Source organism: Erythrolamprus reginae, chromosome 1 (assembly GCF_031021105.1).
Source record: "Erythrolamprus reginae isolate rEryReg1 chromosome 1, rEryReg1.hap1, whole genome shotgun sequence".
Lineage (NCBI taxonomy): Eukaryota > Metazoa > Chordata > Lepidosauria > Squamata > Dipsadidae > Erythrolamprus > Erythrolamprus reginae.
The window spans coordinates 306,139,364-306,158,521 of NC_091950.1; the positions used below are offsets into that span (position 1 = coordinate 306,139,364).

The 19,158-nt window shown below is 39.2% G+C and overlaps 1 protein-coding gene across 3 annotated transcripts in view; it reads left to right on the plus strand.

Annotated features, from left to right (window-relative positions):
- Positions 1 to 18,726, plus strand: part of PKIB (cAMP-dependent protein kinase inhibitor beta) — a 59,776-nt gene extending 41,050 nt beyond the window's left edge. For all 3 annotated transcript variants that reach the window (XM_070733465.1, XM_070733463.1, XM_070733466.1), the window contains 2 exons: positions 14,441 to 14,618; positions 16,938 to 18,726. In XM_070733465.1, the coding sequence (XP_070589566.1) occupies positions 14,471 to 14,618; positions 16,938 to 17,017 (228 nt within the window). In that variant the 5' untranslated portion in view covers positions 14,441 to 14,470 and the 3' untranslated portion in view covers positions 17,018 to 18,726. The remainder of the gene's footprint in view (positions 1 to 14,440; positions 14,619 to 16,937) is intronic.
- Positions 18,727 to 19,158: the final 432 nt, after the last annotated feature.

Here is a 19,158-nt window from a genome sequence, read left to right on the forward strand (position 1 = left end):
CTCAAATTCGGGATACGAGCCAAGCTTCCGCTAGGTGGCACAAGAATCTCCTTGCTTTCGGTTATCTCGGCGCAAAAAACAAAGTCTAAAGGCATTCATTCGAGATGTGAGTTGATCGACTTACGAGCTCGGGTCTGGAACAAATTAAACTCGTATGTTGAGGTACCACTGTACTCTGATTAGGAGGCTATCATGTTCCTAAGTAATAATCAAACAATTATGCATGTTTGCAAGTTTATTTACAAATGATCTTCAACAGTTATATAAATATACTAGTAGTTGGATACCTGTTCTTTGCTACAAAGCTGTGTGATTGGGATTGATAAATTGATATTTAAAGCTTGAAAATGAAGATTGGGCTTTACACCGACACTTAAAGCTTGAAAATTTATGCAGAATGTATAACTCCTTAGTATCAGAGCTTGTTAATATAGGGCAACTGGCAGTTGGAACAGAGTTATTTACAGGTGGGAAGGGGGAATAGAATGTCTAAACTCCTAGCCTGCAGGCCACATGAGTCACACGCTGGCCACGCCCATGTCCATTCAGGTGGGGAAGGGGAGTAGAATGTGTAACTCCTTAGTATTAGAACGTGTTAATATAATACGGTGTAAGAAATACTAATGATGTGGTGGTCATTTTAAAAAAAAATCCTTTCTTAGCAAGCACTTAGAAGCCAAGAGGAAAATACGTGCCAAGTTTCAAATTTGTAGGCTTTACAGTTCTGGAGATTTTGTGATGAGTGAGTGGTATTTGCCTTTAATATATAGATAGATAGATAGCTATTGTTCAGTAGTTTCTTACTGAATAAGGCCATCATTGGGGATTTAGGACTGTAAATCTCAGTTATACATTTTAAGTGCTTAGGTTGATATGAATGATTCGTATTAATGTATGTCAGGTTGATCCGAGACTGTAGAAAGTCTGCCCATTTGTTACCCATTATGAACAAATTCATATCTCTTGAGAAACAGCCTTGTTCTCATTTGAAATAGACATATGATAGCACTTACATCTTTCAATTTGAGTGTACTTGTTTGAGCTTTAAATTGTGACCTTCCTATATTCTGTGATGACCTACTTCCTAATGACTGGAGACAAGCAATTTACTCATGCAGTAATAGCAATAGCACTTAGACTTATATACCACTTCACAGTATTTGCAGCTGTCTCTAAGTGGTTACAGAGTCACCAATTGCCCCCAACAATAATTTTACTGATTTTGGAAGGATGGAAGGCTGAGTCAATTTTGAGCTGGCGAGAATTGAACTACTGGCAGTCAGCAGAATAATGCTGCCTTCTAATCATTGTGCCATCACAACTCTTGTCACCACAGCTCTTATCACTGCACCTTGTATCAGAAGTTAGTATTTTCACACTATCAATAGAAGACTGTTCACAAGGATATGTATAAGGAAAGCCCTGTTCTTTTTAAAATTCAGTTATAGCAGAGACACAATTGGGAACGGCAATAATATGTTGTAGCATATACAGTGGTACCTCTCTTACGAACTTAATTCATTCCATGGCCACGTTCTTAAGTAGAGAAGTTTGTCAGAAGAAGCAATTTTTCCCATAAGAATCAATGTAAAAGCAAATAATGTGTGCGATTGGGGAAACCACAGGGAGGGTGGAGGCCCCGTTTCCTCCCAGGAGATTCCTAGAGAGGCCCCATGGAGGCTTCTCCCCGTCTTTTCCGGCCCTGTTTCCTCCCAGGAGATTACTAGAGAGGCCCCACAGAGACTTCTCCCCACCTTTTCTGTCCATGTTTCCTTCCAGGAGACTCCTAGAGAGGCCCCATGGAGGCTTCTCCCTGCCTTTTCTGGTTACAGTTTCGGAGGCTCAGATTTGTAAGTAAAAAATGGTTCTTGAGAAGAGGCAAAAAAATCTTGAACATCCAGTTCTTATCTAGAAAAGTTTGTAAATAGAGGCGTTCTTGGGTAGAGGTACCACTGTATCTCTTTTCCTCCATTTGACCATTTCTGAATTATTTTGGAGTCCTAAGGAGGAGGTTCTATAGAGGGGATTCCCAAATACTATACAGATCTCTATATGGGTTATTTTCCACTATGCTAACAAGCATCATATCTAGATTTTTCCCCCTAGATCTGAAAGAAAGCACAAACCTTTCAATAAATATCCTAGGAATTCATAAAATCTTTCTGGCATGGCCAAAGTGAAATGAATCAGGTAAAATTAGATGAAATTAAGCAGTTCAACTCAACGGCCTAAGCTACTTATTTCCTGTGCTGCTCCTGGATATTCCTAAAGCCAATTTAACAAATTCCAATTCTGATATAACACCTTGGCTACGTGACTAGTTTGACGTTCAGTCTATACAATTGGCCACAATAGATCCTGATTGGTTATTCCCCTCTACTTGTCCTTCCTGTCCATGGGGAAGACATAATTCCAAGTATCTGCTTTCGGAATCGGACCTCTCCCAATTTGTAAGAGGTCAGTAAGGGGTGTGCATAAGTGCACCAGTGTGCTTTCCGTTCCCTATCCTAATGTTTCTCTCTTTTTCTTTGCTTTCCAAGATGTTTGTAGCCATGGCTGCCTTCACACCCTCTTCCCAAGTTTTCTGTTTTGCACTACACTGTATCTCTCCTCTGCCCCCTTGCCCACATCATTAGTTATTACTTCGATGCTGCAGTGGAATCATGTTGAAACATTGTTCCTTATTTTGGTAGGTAGGAAGATAGATAAGTAGATAGGTAAGTACAGTAATACCTCTAGATACGAGCTGCTCCACATGCGAGTATTCCAAGTTACGAGCCACGAGGGGAGAGAAATTTCTGTTCCAGACCCGAGCTCAAATTCGGGATACGAGCTGAGCGTCCACTAGGTGGCGCAAGAATCCTTGATTCTGGTTATCTCGGAGGGGAAAAACAAAGTCTAAAGCCATTTGTTCCAGATACGAGTTGTTCAACATACAAGCTCCCTTCTGGAACGAATTAAACTCGTATCTAGAGGTACTACTGTACATATAAAAAGAAAACGATGCGGCCATTTAACTTAATGAAATGTAGAAGTTGTAAATACCATATGTAGTACATGCTGTCAATAATAAAAAATTATGCTGTAGTTGTTTCTTAATTACCTCCTACATTATCTATACCAAGCATTTGCCAGCAGTATGAATTTTACTCCCCAATATATTGTTGCTGCCACCATACAACCCTCAAATTTTCCAGAGCTTTGTGAGATGTAGGGGGATGTGTATATCAGCCAAATAAAAGCAAAGAAAGATCTGTGAAAGTCAAATTATTTTAAAAGTGTTTTATAATAGCTACGATTACCAAAGATAATGCTTTTCGCATAGTCTGAGTTGTAATTTTTACAATCATTCCCAGTTTTAGTAGAATTGTGCTTAGAACAAAAAAAACCTACAAAAGCTAGTTGAATACTGTTAATGGCATGCACATTAGTTAAATACTAAATTGGGGTAACTGTGAAAAGAACAGAATCTTTTATGAAATAGAGAGGATTTAATCATAAGCAATAGGAAATAATGTTCTGAAGAAGCAAGTTTGTGTGAAGGCACCTGAGTTATTCTTACACCTCATGCCATTTGCACCATTTCCCCAACCTTCCAAAGCAGAGGAAGAGGTTACAGTGTTGAGAGTACAATGCAATGGGAAGAAGGCAGGAGTGAAATTCAGTAGGTTATGACAGGTTCCGGAGAACTGGTAGCGGACATTTTGCAGTAGTTCAGAGAACCGGCAAATACCACCTTTGGCTGGCCCCATAGTTGGGTGGGAATGGACATTTTGCAGTATCCTTCCCCCGGGAGTAGAAAGGGAATGGCGATTTAGCAGTATCCTTTCCCCAGGAGTAGAAAGGGAATGGAGATTTTGCAGTATCCTTCCCCCGGGAGTAGACAAGGAATGGAGATTTTACAGTATCCTTCCCCCAGGAGTAGAAAGGGAATGGAGATTTTACAGTATCCTTCCCCCAGGAGTAGAAAGGGAATGGACATTTTGCAGTATCCTTCCCCCAGGAGTAGAAAGGGAATGGAGATTTTGCAGTATCCTTCCCCCAGGAGTAGAAAGGGAATGGACATTTTGCAGTATCCTTTCCCCAGGAGTAGAAAGGGAATGGAGATTTTGCAGTATCCTTCCCCCGGGAGTAGACAAGGAATGGAGATTTTACAGTATCCTTCCCCCGGGAGTAGAAAGGGAATGGAGATTTTACAGTATCCTTCCCCAGGAGTAGAAAGGGAATGGACATTTTGCAGTATCCTTCCCCCAGGAGTAGAAAGGGAATGGAGATTTTGCAGTATTCTTCCCCCAGGAGTAGAAAGGGAATGGACATTTTGCAGTATCCTTTCCCCAGGAGTAGAAAGGGAATGGACATTTTGCAGTATCCTTCCCCCAGGAGTAGAAAGGGAATGGACATTTTGCAGTATCCTTCCCCCAGGAGTAGAAAGGGAATGGACATTTTGCAGTATCCTTCCCCCAGGAGTAGAAAGGGAATGGACATTTTGCAGTATCCTTCCCCCAGGGTTAGAAAGGGAATGGAGATTTTACAGTATCCTTCCCCCAGGAGTAGAAAGGGAATGGAGATTTTACAGTATCCTTCCCCCAGGAGTAGAAAGGCAATGGAGATTTTGCAGTATCCTTCCCAGCGAAGGACTGCCATCTTCGGCACTACCAGTGTGCCCTCCAAGGCCGTCTGGGCATGGCAGGTCTGGTGGGTGGGTGTGCACCGGTCGGCAGTGTTCCCTCTAATTTTTTTGGGAGGGTGGGCGGAAAAGTATAGTGTCTGGGAGGCACAGAAATAATAAATAAACAAACAAACAAACAAAAAACCCACCCTGTTTTACCTCAGAGAATTTCAAAATAAAATACTGTACTGTGTGTCTATAACAGTGAGCTCATAATAGGGCAACTCTATCAATATCAAAATGCCACTTAAATAGTTGAGCTAGTTTCAAACTAGATTTTGATTTTCTTTCTCTCTTCCTTACTCCCATTCTTTTTCTTTCTCTTTTCCTTCCTCTCTTTTTTCTGTCTGTTTCTCTCTCTTCTTCTCTTCCTCTCTCTCTTCTTCCCTCTCACTCTTTCCCTCTCGGCTTCTGGGCAGGTTTGGAAAACTCTGAGTTGATGATGATTTTTAAGTGAGCGATTGCTCACTGCTCAGCTTAGAGGGAACTATGCTAGTCGGCATGAGATTTGGCTTCTGCACATGCTCAGCAAGCAAATTCTTGCATGAGGGTATGCACATGAGCAAGATTTCAGTGATTTTTGCTGATATTTTTGCTTCCACATGTGCGCAGAAGCAAAAACTCAGCAAAAATTGCTGAAAGCTCACTCGTGCAAGTACCTTCACATGAGATGTCACTTGCTGCACATGTGCAGAAGCCAAATCTTAGACTGGCACACATAGGCACATGTCGGGGATGCACAGCTGCATGTGCATCCTGAAAATTGCTACCGGAACGTAGCACCTTACCGTTCCGGTAGCAGGCCATCACTGATCCTTCCCCTGTCATGCCCACCAACCACCCCTATGGAACTGGTAGGGAAAAATTTTCAATTTTACCCCTGAAGAAGGAATAACAAAAATTACCTCTCATTCTACTGATAAATAACTTCCATCAACAGTGGCTACTAATGAGTCAACCAGTTATACTTCAGCCCTCAATGGGCTTCATGCAATGCAAGATGTTACCTGTGGTTCTATTCCAGTGATTCATAAATAACAGAATAACAGAGTTGGGAGGGACTTTGGGTTCTTCTAATCCAATCCCCTGCTCAAGTAGAAAACCGTATACCATTTCAGACAAATGGTTGTCCAATCCCCTCTTTAAAATCTCCAGTGTTGGAGCACCCACAACTTCTAGAGGCAACTTGTTTCACATATTATTTGTTCTCACTGTCGGGAAATTTTTCCTTAGTTCTAGACTCCTTTTCTCCTTGCTTAGTTTCAATCTATAACTTCTTGTCCTGCCTTCAGGTACTTTGGAGAACAGTTTGACCCAGTTACCACTTTGGGTTTTTTTGAATAATAATATTACACAAAGAGAGAGAGAGAGAGAACTGTTTTTTAAAAATGTCTTAAATCACTGCAATCCCATCTGGATCCTCAACTCACAAACAAGCAATGACATAGTACTCCATTATCCCAAATTACTCCAAATTAGTGTTTACCTCCATACATAATGAGGGCTTCCTGTTGATATATGGGCCACGTGCTTTAGAGAAAGCAAAATCAGTTCAAGGTGTTAATTACCCTCAGTTTTATGAGCCACTGATCTACTGTCTGACATTATCTTCACCAAAATCCACCCCTGAAGCCAGATGAACAAGATTATCTGGAAAGTTTTTGGTTTAATGCCAATCTTTGGGCAATTATACCATCTTGATGCCCGGTATTAGCATCAGATGTGTCATAACATTCAATTTCCTTCTAGAACATACACTAGGGCCATAAGCGGAACCTGATTACACTCTGTCAGTGTCTCCTTTACTCAGAGTTGCATTCTCCCAAGCTACCTTATATACCCATGAAAAATAGGAGATTTATGGCTCTCTCTGCAACATCCTTTTGATTTCCACTGTAATGGCTAACACATAATATCTACATGGACACAGGAAAATGTGTAAATGAGTTGAGTAGATAGAAGAAATTACTAGGATTGATTGCATCTGGAGTAGCAACTTTAGACTGACAAGGTGTAAGATGGACATGCACGTATTTTTTCTCCTTTTATATCATATTTTCCTTTCATTCTTCCCTTTTCAAGGGTATCAAGTCTTACCTTCAGAGGCATCTTCTTTTCTAATAATACAGTATTGCTCTTCCGTCTATTTCTTTCTTGGCTCTTGGCTGCTATTGGTTTTTTAAAGTAATAATTATTTTGTTATTCATTGCCTTGCTCCTGAAATGGAAAAGTACATCTAAATACTTCAAGCAAATGAATCACCCTGGGACAACATCATTAATAACTTGCATTCATTAACTCTAAACTTATAATTTTCTATATTATTTATGAATGATGTCAGACTTTGACAATGAAAGTGGGTAAGCTGTTTGAAGATGACTTTGTTATAAAGCTATGACCTCATTTGTTTCCATATGATTTTTTTTTTGTTATAGCATATAATAAATAATGGCATCTTGTTAATTATGTTCTAGAAACTATTGTAATGTTAGTAAGACATGAGTTAGAAAGTAATAATAGGACCCTTTTGCAACTAGCAATGTCCCATAAATAAGGAATAATCCATCCATAAATAAAAAGAAGCAGACAATATCCCCTTTCTGTCAAGGAAATACAGTAGTCCCTCACCTATCGCTGGTGTTACGTTCCAGACCTGGCCGCAATAGGTGAAATCCGCGATGGGGAATTTATCAACTGATAGTACTTATTTAAGTATTTATATTGTAATTGTTTGGTAAGTTTACATTGTTTTAAGTGTTTATAAACCCTTCCCACACAGTATTTATTTTAGATACAGTATTTAAATACAGTATTTACAATTTTAGATATATATTTTTTTTAGAAAACCTGCCGATCGAGTTCGGCGGGCTGTTTAAATCTGCTGATCGACTTCCTCAGAAACCCGCGATGAAGTGAAGCCGCAGTAGGTGAAGCGCAGTATAGCGAGGGACTACTGTATATGGTTTTACACCAAATCCTTCTGTCCATCTGTGTGATGCCAATATTAACGTGGGAGCTATAGATTTGACATCTGAAGAGATGACTCCAGAGAGCTGTATAATGATAATTAAAAATGTTTAGTTCTGAAAGCAAGAGATCAATGATCAGTATTTTTTTTTAAAAGGTAACAATTGGCTAGTTTCTAGTTAAGAACACACAGTTTCCTAAGTTAATGAAAAAAATTGGTTTGGAGGTTTTGAATGGGAGAAATATAATGTACAAATTCACCCATATAGAAAGTATGATTGCTCTCAATTACGATGGATACAGAGTTGAGGTTGCTATGTTATTGGGTCTCCTGCAAATATTTTGCTGCAAAGACTTTTGTAAAGATGACCTTGTAGGCATAATAAATTGTTCTACTGATATGAAGCAGATGGTAATATTTATGTCCAAGTTAGGCTTGGTACAAGGACTCAAATGTTTAATTCCATCAGGACTAGTGCAGTGTCACCAACCGAGTATTGGGAGTAGAAATGATTTATTGCCTATTAATCTACAGCAGGTTGGGCATACTAAATGTGCTGGTTCACAAGAGCAATGGAATGCTGAGTGAGTAACTCTGCAGGTGTTATTATTTGCAAAACTATTCATTTCTGATGAAAGCATATTTGTGAGATATCAACATTTGAGGAACACAAAGTTTCAGTTGCTTACAAAATTGCTGATATATTATCTATTTTTACTGGAACGTATGAAAAACAAACATCCTGAGTGGCACTAAGAGCGAAGAAAGGTGAAAGCATGACTTGATAAATGTTCAGTCAAGCCAACAAAGACGCTGACTGGAGAAGAACCACGTGTTCAAGCTATTTTTGAAAAGGGCATACCTTGGCACTTACATAGTAGTAAGTGCCAAGGTATGCCAATAGTAACTTAGAGTCTTCAAGCAAAAATACATTGGCAACAGAGAATAAGTTCCTTTATTCGTGTTTTGTTTATATCATTTAGGCTAGTCCTTCTCAACCTTGGTGACTTCAAGATGGGTGGATTTCAACTCCCAGAATCAAAACAAAGCTGGCCGAGGTATTCTGGGACTTGAAGTCCACCCATCTTAAAGTCACCAAACATTGATTTAGGTATTTAAAAGCATAACACACATATGTTAACAGTGAGAGAGGTGGAAATAAAGATGAACTATACAAAACAATTTTGTATATCTGAATTCGAAATTCAAATAATTTTTGAACTTACAAATAAACCAAGGAGAGTTGTAGCACAAGGTAGTTCACACTTCCATTACTGTTGGAATTTTGGGCAACACAATTTTCTCTGAGAACCCAACAGAGAAATTTTGATGACAATAGACAGAGAGCCATTCTTACTATTTGATAGAAAATAATCTGCTCTACTTCAGGAGTACACATTCTTCTATATACAGATCCAATGGATCAGTAACGCTGCAGCAGCTCCTGGTCCATCTGGTAGCATACATTTGAAAAATAACAAGTTGTCGTCAAGTTAAGCTTTTACCCTGACAGCAACTGTATGAACACTTCCATGAATACACAGTATATTTCCTTCAGGATGTTTTATACACAGCTTCGTCTATCTCTTTGGAGAGACAAAAAAAGATAAAGCTGAAGAGCCCAGTCAGGATTACATTAGCCTAAGGCTAAAGATGTCATACTCGAGGCCTGTGGGCCGAATCTGGCCCATGGAGTGTTTATATCTGGCCCACAGGGCTTCCCTGGAAACAGCACAGGACCGGCCCACAGAGCCTCTGCCAGCAAAAACAGAGTTCGGGAGGGCCGCATGCCCTGGCATCATTGGCAGAGGGTTGCCGGAGGCCATCATAGCCAAAAATGGAGCTCAGGAGCCCTTTTTCACTGGCAGAGAACTTGGGCCACAACAGGTGCCCTTGACACAAGTGACATCAGGCAGGCCATGGCCCCTGGACCCACCAAGGTCAAACACAACCCTGAGGCAGTCCTCAATGAAATCAAGTTTGACACCCCTGGCCTAAGGCAACTAATAAGTGCCATTTATAAAAGGGATGAATTAAGTGCCCATTTTGTCAACAGTTTCATTGAAGATCTTCATAAACCAATTACCGTATTTTTCAGAGTATAAGATGCCCCTTCCCCCCCTAAAAGCATCTGGAAATGGTGCATTTTATACACCGAATACAGACATTTTTTGGCCTTCCAAAGCCCTGCCCCACTTGCCATTTTGGTCCCCGCACCATGGCCCATCTTCTTGGCACCCCTGCAGGAGGTCACATGGCGGAGCAAAATAAGGGCCAGGTGGGCCGCTCGCAGGTGGGCGGGGCCATGTCAGAGTGAGCGGTGGGCGGGCCACTTGCGGCAGAAATGCCACTCATGACGGGGTGAGCGGTGGTGGTCAGTTATCTTATTTGGCCTATTTCTGGGCCTTTTTGCTTCTGCGCATACGCAGAATTGGAAAAACCCAGAAATCTCATGCGCGCATCCTCGCGCAAGATTTGACTTCTGCTCATGCACAGAAACTGAATCCTGCACTGGGCGCGTGCACACACACACACAGTCCGTTTCGATAGAGCCAGAAATGGTGGCCCACCCCTGCTCTTTTTCCGCTCTAGAATCTACAATAGAAGGATTAAATATGGAAAGACAGGTGAATTGAATTATATTAATGAGATAAGATCAGCCAAAAAGATTAATGATATTGGGAAAATAAATTAAGTTGGTTATTTGTTTCTGGGTAGCATTGCAAAGACTTTGGATCTTTAATCTGTTAAATGTGTTGTATAACAGCAAAACTTTGGGGCGGGGATGTTTCCTTTGGGCAAAAAATATTACAAATAATAATAAAATATATACCATTATGTTCATTACCTTGACACTAGCTCTCGTGACAATTGCAGTAATACATTGTTTATTGTTAACCTCTTGCTGATCCTGTATATTCTTAAGTGTTGGTTATGACCTATAAAGCCCTTCATGGCACCGGACCAGAATATCTTCGGGACCGCCTCCTGCCGCACGAATCCCAGCGACCGGTTAGGTCCCACAGAGTTGGCCTTCTCCGGGTCCCGTCGACTAAACAATGTCGTCTGGCGGGACCCAGGGGAAGAGCCTTCTCTGTGGGGGCCCCGACCCTCTGGAACCAGCTCCCCCCTGAGATTAGGATTGCCCCCACCCTCCCTGCCTTTCGTAAACTCCTTAAGACCCACCTTTGCCGTCAGGCATGGGGGAACTAAAACACCTCCCCCTTGCCCATGTTGTTTTGTTGATTGATTGACTGTGTGCCTGTTTTTTATATATACTGTTTTTTATGAGATTATTAATTTCAATTGGAACCGGATGGGTGGGCATTGGATTTGGTATTGTGTACTGTACTGTTTTTTATTATTGTTGTGAGCCGCCCCGAATTTGCGGAGAGGGGCGGCATATAAATCCAATAAACCTAACCTAATAAACCTAAACAAGCCAGTCAAGTGATGGTCTTGAATAATGTAGGTCTTAAAAGAGGATAGAAAACCTGATTCCATAAACTACCATTATGATAATTGCCAATTCGGCCAAGATGAAGTGTGAACCCGTTGGAATCCAAAATATTTGAAAAACATCAGACTTGTCCCCCTGTTCTAGACTATAAAAATAATGGAAAGTGTCAATCTTTTAGTGATTTCAGTATTGCTGAAATATGGCCAGGGGAAGTTAGAATACAGCAGTTAATTTGAAAAATTAGTGGGGAGAAGAGAATAATGTAATTAATTTATGTGGAAATCCTATTTATACTTGCTTGAGAAAAATGTTCATCAAATTCAGTGGGACTTGTTGCTAAGTAGACATGTAGGAATGTGTTTGCTAACTACAGTGTTTAGTTTTTGTATTAGGTATTTCTGTACGTTAGTTAAGAAATGGGATGTTACCAAGCATTGTGATTTGATTTAACGTGCAATAGTTAGCAGACTGGATAAATATACCTGTAAATCATGTTCTAATTATTGTCTGATACTGTTATGCATTTTCATGCACATACCATAACAGATTACTGATGTACAAATACTGCTGTGTCTGATGATCTACATAAACACTTAGATATGAGATTAAAGAGATGGAAATGTATCTCCTGGGAATATTTTAATGTTAGCAAAGATTCCACTAATTTATGAGAGCGCTCCATTAGACTACTGGAAAATTACTGTACTGTACTTTGATCCTGTGGCTTAGTTTCACTGTGCTATATGTAGGGCTGTCATGGCCACAGCCTAGGCCAAGGACTATCCTTCGTTCAAGAGAAAATATTTCAGCATGACAGCAGCTAACATGACAGTATTGTTTAATGTTTCCCTGTAAAGCAAGCATCACACTGCAATCAACAATTCTGTAAATAACCAAAGCAGCAACAGCAACAGATGGCAAGAAACTGCCATCTTGACTTCACTTGTGGGAGTTGATGGTTGTAGTATCCTTGTCAGAGGTGCTTGTTTGAAGTGTGAGCAGTTCATTTCTATTTGGATTGATCATGAAAAGAATATTAACATTCTAAGAATTAGTGCCTGGATTTCTTTTCCCTTTCTTGTCATTTTTCCTCCCATAGCTTTTCTTTATAGACCATAAAATGGGATTATCTTGTTTTCATTACTTTGTGAAATCATGCTGGCAGTGGTTTTGGCTTGAACATTTTAGGAAAAAGTTCTTTAAGGGACAGCAGTCAGGGTAAATGTATTTTTATAGTAAGAAACATGTTAACCATCACAAATATCTTTACAATGATATTTGCGATATCTTTACAAAGAACTAATTGTTTAAAATTGTCCCCTATTCACAGGTGGGTTTCAGAAGGTTCTGACCAGTTCCAGAGAACTGGTAGTGGGAATTTTGGGTAGTTTAGAGCAGTGTTTCCCAACCTTGGCAACCTGAAGATATTTGGACTTCAACTCCCAGAATTCCCCAGCCAGCGAATGTTGGCTGGGGAAATCTGGGAGCTGAAGTCCAAATATCTTCAAGTTGTCAAGGTTGGGAAACACTGGTTTAGAGAGCCAGTAAATACCATCTCTGACTGGCCCCATCTGTTCTCTGCTGGGGTGGCACAGTGGTGAGAGTGCAAGCACTGCAGGTTACTTCAGCTAATTGCTTAGTTGTAGTCCAGCAGTTCAAATCTCACCAAGGTTGACTGAGTCTTCCATCCTTCCAAGGTGGGTAAAATGAGGACCAAGATTGTTGGGGGCATTATGCTGATACTGTAAACCGCTTAGGGAGGGCTGTAAAAGCACTATGAAGCGGTATAAAAGTCTAAATGCTATTGCTATTGCCTCCCGAGTCCCAGGTTATCGGGAGGAAATGGAGATTTTACAGTATCCTTCCCGTGTCATGCCTATCAAGCCACATCAACCAACCAAGCCACCCCATGCCCACCAAGCCACATCCACAGAACCGGTAGTAAAAAATATTTAAACCCCACCACTGCTTCTATTACTGAATCCACACCCTTGTATTGCTTAAATCTCTTTGCCTGTGTTAATGTTCACCATTTCTCTGAAGATGAGAATGCACATTTCTGCCCAAAAAACTGAATTAATCTAAGAACAGCAAATATATTTATTATGGTTGCTTGCACAGTCAGCCAAGTGTTCCGATTGGATTTGGCATTTTTATCCACCTAAAGGACCTAGGATGGGCAGATGTGGCTGTTTGATGGTGTTAAAGGCATTGTCACAGGATGTAAGCAATTTCTAAAAAAGCTTCCTTTTGCAATTAACTGATAGTGATTCTGACAGTGTTGATGGTGTTCAAGTGATGTTTCAGATGGTTGGGGATTACGAAACGCTACAGTATTACAAACTAAAATCCAGAACAGGTTATTTGTTGATCCTATTTATAGCTTCTCAGTTAGAAATAAAAGAAGGACATCAGTGAAATATAGGAAATAAGTTGAGAGAGATGTAAATAATATGATGGTTATTATTATGACTATTAGGATTGTTATGTTTAATATTACTATTGTATTTTTTATTAGAAGATATGTTAAGAGGAATAAGTATAGATCAGAGAATCTATATCAACGTAATGAACACTGTTGTAAATTTGATTATTACTGCACAAATATATTTGTACCCAGTCAACACACTCTTTCATGGAGGATGGAATTATTACTCTAAAAATATATATATTTTTAAAAAATGACCGTTTTGGGAAAAAGAGTTTGGTATAATTGATTGCTGAAATTCACAATTAACAAGTCTCCAGAGATTTCAATAAACATAATAGGGTATTAACATACTGCAGTTCTTAGTAAGATATTGTAATCCACCTTGGCCTCATCCCAATTTAAATTCCATATTACTTTAGCTACTCCAAGCATCTGATTAAATGAGCTGTAACTTGTGAAAGCTAATGCCTTTTAGTAACATGCGTTAGTTAGTTATGCTTACAGTTTTAATTTGGGTTGACCTAGACTAACTTATCTCTTTTCCTGTCTAATGACACCATTGAAGACTGCTTCTTAGTTAGTCAAAAAGAATATCTGATAGAAAAAAACAGTTTATCATAGATTAGTCAATTGTATTATAAAGTATGTGGCCCTTTTGTAACTTTGTCTCTTGATATTGCTTTGAAACTAAGCTTTCTGCAGTATTTTCAAATTCTACGAAGGACTTGGTTTTCATTTTTAAAAAGTTCCTCTGAAATAGTATTCTTTTTCTTGATTGGCGAACAATATAAAAATGAACAAAGAAAGAAACAGTTCACTCAAATGTGTAGAGTTACAAGAAGTCTTCTCTTAAAACAAGATTGGGTTCCATTTGGCCATCAGATTGAAACTGAGACTTTTGATGTTTTTCAGGTGATGTTGCTATGAGGAAAGACGTCAGAGATGACTGATGTTGAGCCTGTAGTCACAGATTTTGCTGCATCAGGACGGGCAGGGCGGCGAAATGCCTTACCAGATATTCTGGGTTCTTCTGCTGGAGCTGGAACATCAGAACTGCCACACAAATTAGCAGAACTCTCAATGTCAGAAGGTAATACTTTAGAGAATCAAAAGCTACCTTTTACTCTTTGAATAACTTTCATAAATGTTCTTCATTTAGGCATCATATTACTAAATAATATTTTAATTGCCAGCACTTAGAAGCTTGGCTTCTGAGGTTTGTAATTTTGTAATTTGTAAGTTTGTAATTTCCCCACAATAACAGGTGCATATCACTTTATAGCTGTTACATTTATTTATTTTATTTACTAGAGTAGGTGTTCTGTCGGGCTCTCTGGTAGAATCCTCCTAAAAATTCACAGGTACAAATTTCAGACACACACACGTTTGAACATTCAAAACAATGTTCTTTATAATGAAAATTCACTTAAACCAAGCCCTCTTTTGGTATAGCCAAGAGCACTCGTCTCCAAGCAAACTGGTAATTTGTACAAATCCCTTATCAGTTCTGTGATACTTAGCTTGCACCTGTGAGGTACCGTAATTCAAAGTCCTTCTTTCACAAAGTGAAACACACTTTGCTCTGGTTTAGTTTCAAAGCAGGGAAAAATCAGCACACAAAAAGTCAAAGTCAGTAAAGCAATCACGAAACACAACAATCAGATAATCCTCCACACTGGCCAAACCCACAGGCTGCTATTTATAGCAGCCTCATTAATTACCACAACCCCACCCAACCACAGGTGGCCTCATTTTCTTTGATAATAATCTCTCAGTTGTTGTTGCCTATGCATTGCTCTCCTCATGTGTGGCTGTATCATTAACTCTTGTTCTGAATCCAAGGAGGAGCTAGATAATTGATCTCATTCTGAGCTGTCTGCCACACTCTCCTCCTCCCTGTCACTCATGTCTTCTTGGTCAGAGGAGCCTTCATCAGCAGATTCCACTGGGGGCAAAATAGGCCTGCAGCATGTGGATGTCTCCCCCACATCCACAGTCCTTGGGGCAGGAGCAGAGCCAGAGCTAACCACAACAGTAGGAAGGCACCTTGTAGGTCATCTAGTCCAGTCCCCTGCTCAAGCAGGAATCCTACACCACCCTGACAAATGGCAGTCCAATCTCTTCTTGAAAGTATCAAGTGTTGCAGCATTTACAACCTCCGCAGGCAAGCTATTACACTGGTTGAACTCTCTCACCATTAGAAAGTTTCTCCTTGTTTCCATGTTAAATCTCTCTTAGGTCAGCTTCCATCCGTTGTTCTTTGTCTGGCTTTCTGATACTTTGGTAAACAGCCTGACCCCTCTTCTATGTGGCAGCCCCTCAAGTATTGGAAGACTGCTATCATGTCTCCCCTGGTCCTTCTCTTCTATCCATGCCCAGTTCCTGCAACCTCTCTTCGTATGTTTTAGTTTCCAGTCCCCTTATCATCCTGGTTGCTCCCTTTTGCACCTTCTCTTGTGTTTCAATGTCTTTTTATAGTGTGGTGACCAAAACTGAATGCAATACTTTAGGTGTGGTCTAACTAGGGCTTTATAGAGTGGTATTAGTAGCTCCCTAGCCTTAGAGTATATATGGGGGGTGGACAAAAAAATGAAAATACTTGACTTTTTGGCATCATAATGTTTGAACATGTTTAAATCAATCAAAACTTGACATATTTTAATGTTTTTTTTAATTCTGTTGTTTGGTATGTTTTTTTAAACTATCTTTTTTTTTTTTACAGAAATGTAAGGAAATTGGTTATAACCTTATAGAAATGGCAGACCTCTCAGACTTTCAAAGAGGCCAAATTGTTGGTGCTCGAATGGCAGGCGCTAGTGTAACAGAAAGTGCCTGAATGTTTGGCGTTTCAAGAGGTAGTGTCTCAAAAGTAATGACTGCTTTTGAAAAGGAAGGGAAAACATCCTCAGCCAAGCACAGGTCTGGTCGAAAGTCAAAGTTGTCTGAGAGAGACCATCGGACTCTAAAGTGAATTGTTAGAGTGGATCGCAAGACCGCAGATCCTGAAATCACTGCAGAGTTCAATAGACATGTACAGAAAACTGTTCGAAGGGAGCTTCACAAATCTGGATTCCACGGAAGAGCTGCAAGGTGTTTCCATTTTTTTGTCCACCCCCTGTACCTCTGTTGATGCAAATTAGGATTGTATTGGCTTTCTTGGCCGCTGCTGCACATTGCTGACTCATATTTAGTTGGTTGTCCACCAAGACTCCAAGGTCTCTCTTACAGTCACATAATGAATACCTGCTAGGCTTTTTTTCATCAGATGCACATGTTCTTTAAATTTGGTGGATATCCAATATTACAGTGAGCAAATATTGTGAAAAGGTCTTCCAAACTCCAGATGTTTTGACTGAGTCCTTCTTTGTAGAGCTAATACTTTCTCATGTTCATATCTCTTTAATTAAAGGAGCTGAAGGAGGAGAAGCCTCATCCTCTGATGCCACTATGGAAGACCAAGAGATGGAAGGAAAAACAATGGATTCCTAATGTTTATAAAATGTTCAGCTTTGGTGATTACCTATGAACTTCACTGCCAGAGTATCCAAGACTCTGAAATATGTAATATTTGTAACTAGCTAATTTGAATACGGCGCATTGAAAAATTAGTTATGTTTTCAAATCCACCAAGAAGCAATTTATTTATTTACAAATCATAGCCAAGATCTGCAGAAAAAAAAAGAAAATTGTTTTCAGTCATTTAACAAATTAATTCCAATGTAATCAGCTGATTATTGCAAATAACCAAATACAACAACAAAGATCATTAATAATGGGGTCTTTTCTGATAATAAAATGTAGATATCAGGTTTGGTTTGAGCTTAGTATATATGTGTACATACATGCGCATGCACACAAACACACATTTTATACATAGAACAATGCACAAAAGCACATATCTAAATCTGTAAATTCCAGGCTCAGAATTTAACAATTTTACATGTAAGATTCACCATATCAAAAAAATAATAATAATAATCAGTGAACTTAGACTGAGTATGTTTCTGAATAGACCACACAACAAATGTTTAAAAACGTAGGACATTGCTAAATAGTGGGAGAATTTGCTAGTGATTTTCTTGGTTAAGGTACTCATGAGAAATTCCATGATTTCAACAATATAGTAAAAAGAACATCCAGTTCTAAACTATAACAGATAAGTAATGAAGGTTGCTGTTTTGCACCAAAAGATAGGTATCCATATTTATCATACAATGAGATTCCATATAGGAGTTATATATTATTTCATATAGGAATAAGCTGGTGAATAGTGAAGATATAACTAGAGGAATATGGAGGAAATTTTGAGATAGGGCCAGGGGTGGGCTACTGCCCAGATGTGGGGGGAACGCAGTGAGGTAGCAAAAATTGGGCTCCACCCCAGAGCACCCAATTTGCACTGAAAGATGTCGAAAGAAAATGCAGGGCATCCTGCATAAGCCACGCCTACAGTGTGGTAGTAACAATTTTGGTAGCCCTTCACTGGGTAGGAAACACCTTCCCCTGGTCACCTCCTCCCACCCAGAAAGTCCATTTCAGTCCCCATTGTAACAGCTATTATTATAGTTCTGCACAGTAATCTTGAAAGCTTTAAAGTGATATTTCTCTGTCACCCTGGATACCAAAGTTTAATTTTTCCCAGAAGCCGAGACCCAGAGTATTTTCGACACAGCAGGAAGCTTGATTTTTTTTAAAGAAAAAGGAAATGTATCTGGAGATTAGCCCCACAAAACCTTTTTCAAATCTGAACTCGACTGAGAAATGTACAGAAGTTCAAGACATACAAAAATGCCTTTTTGTCTCCTTTAAGAATGTCAAGATATGAACCAAGTTCACCTAGGATTTCAAAGTCCCTTTGAGTGCATTTGCTATTTTGCCTTCTTAAAACTGGCTTTTCGGGTGAAGTCAAAATTCTGTTTATTAGAATTTTTAAAACAAATCCTTAACAACTGCAGTTGTTTTTAAATTATACTTCAGCATGAGGAATGAAATAGATTATCCTTACATTAGAAAAATATGTTCTATCTGTCAGGCTTTCACAAGATCTAAGAAGATAAAACTTTTTGCTTCAGTCACGGTATGAGTTCATCAGCTTATGGCTGATCCTATTATGATTATTAAAGCATTTTCTTCCTGATACGTTTTATCTATTCCAAAGAATTGATCCATATTTTATAATAAAGATTGTATTGTTAAAATGCAGTACGTGTGTATTATTTGCAGAAAAATTCCTTGACCCAATTGTATATGGTTTTGCTGCATGAAAAATCAGTTAAGTATGTTCCAGATTAGAGCATAATCACTGAAATTGAACTGGGAATAGAATCATTTTTAAATGAATTTAAATTTTTCATGCTTGATGTAAATTCTGAATATAATCCCTTTCAATAGAATTAGTTGGGACACCAAACAACATATTTTGGATTGGCTACTTTGCTTCAGACAACTACAATTGTAATTTAGGGGCATGACTCTGGACCAAATGTATTAGACAATATGTACCATACTAATATTAGTATTAAGATTTGTCTTTGTTGATTAAGACAGTGTGCATTGTGCTATTCTGATACTTTTGTAAAGATCTGTGCACAAAACCCACATTTCTTCCAAACAAATGAATCCTCTACAAT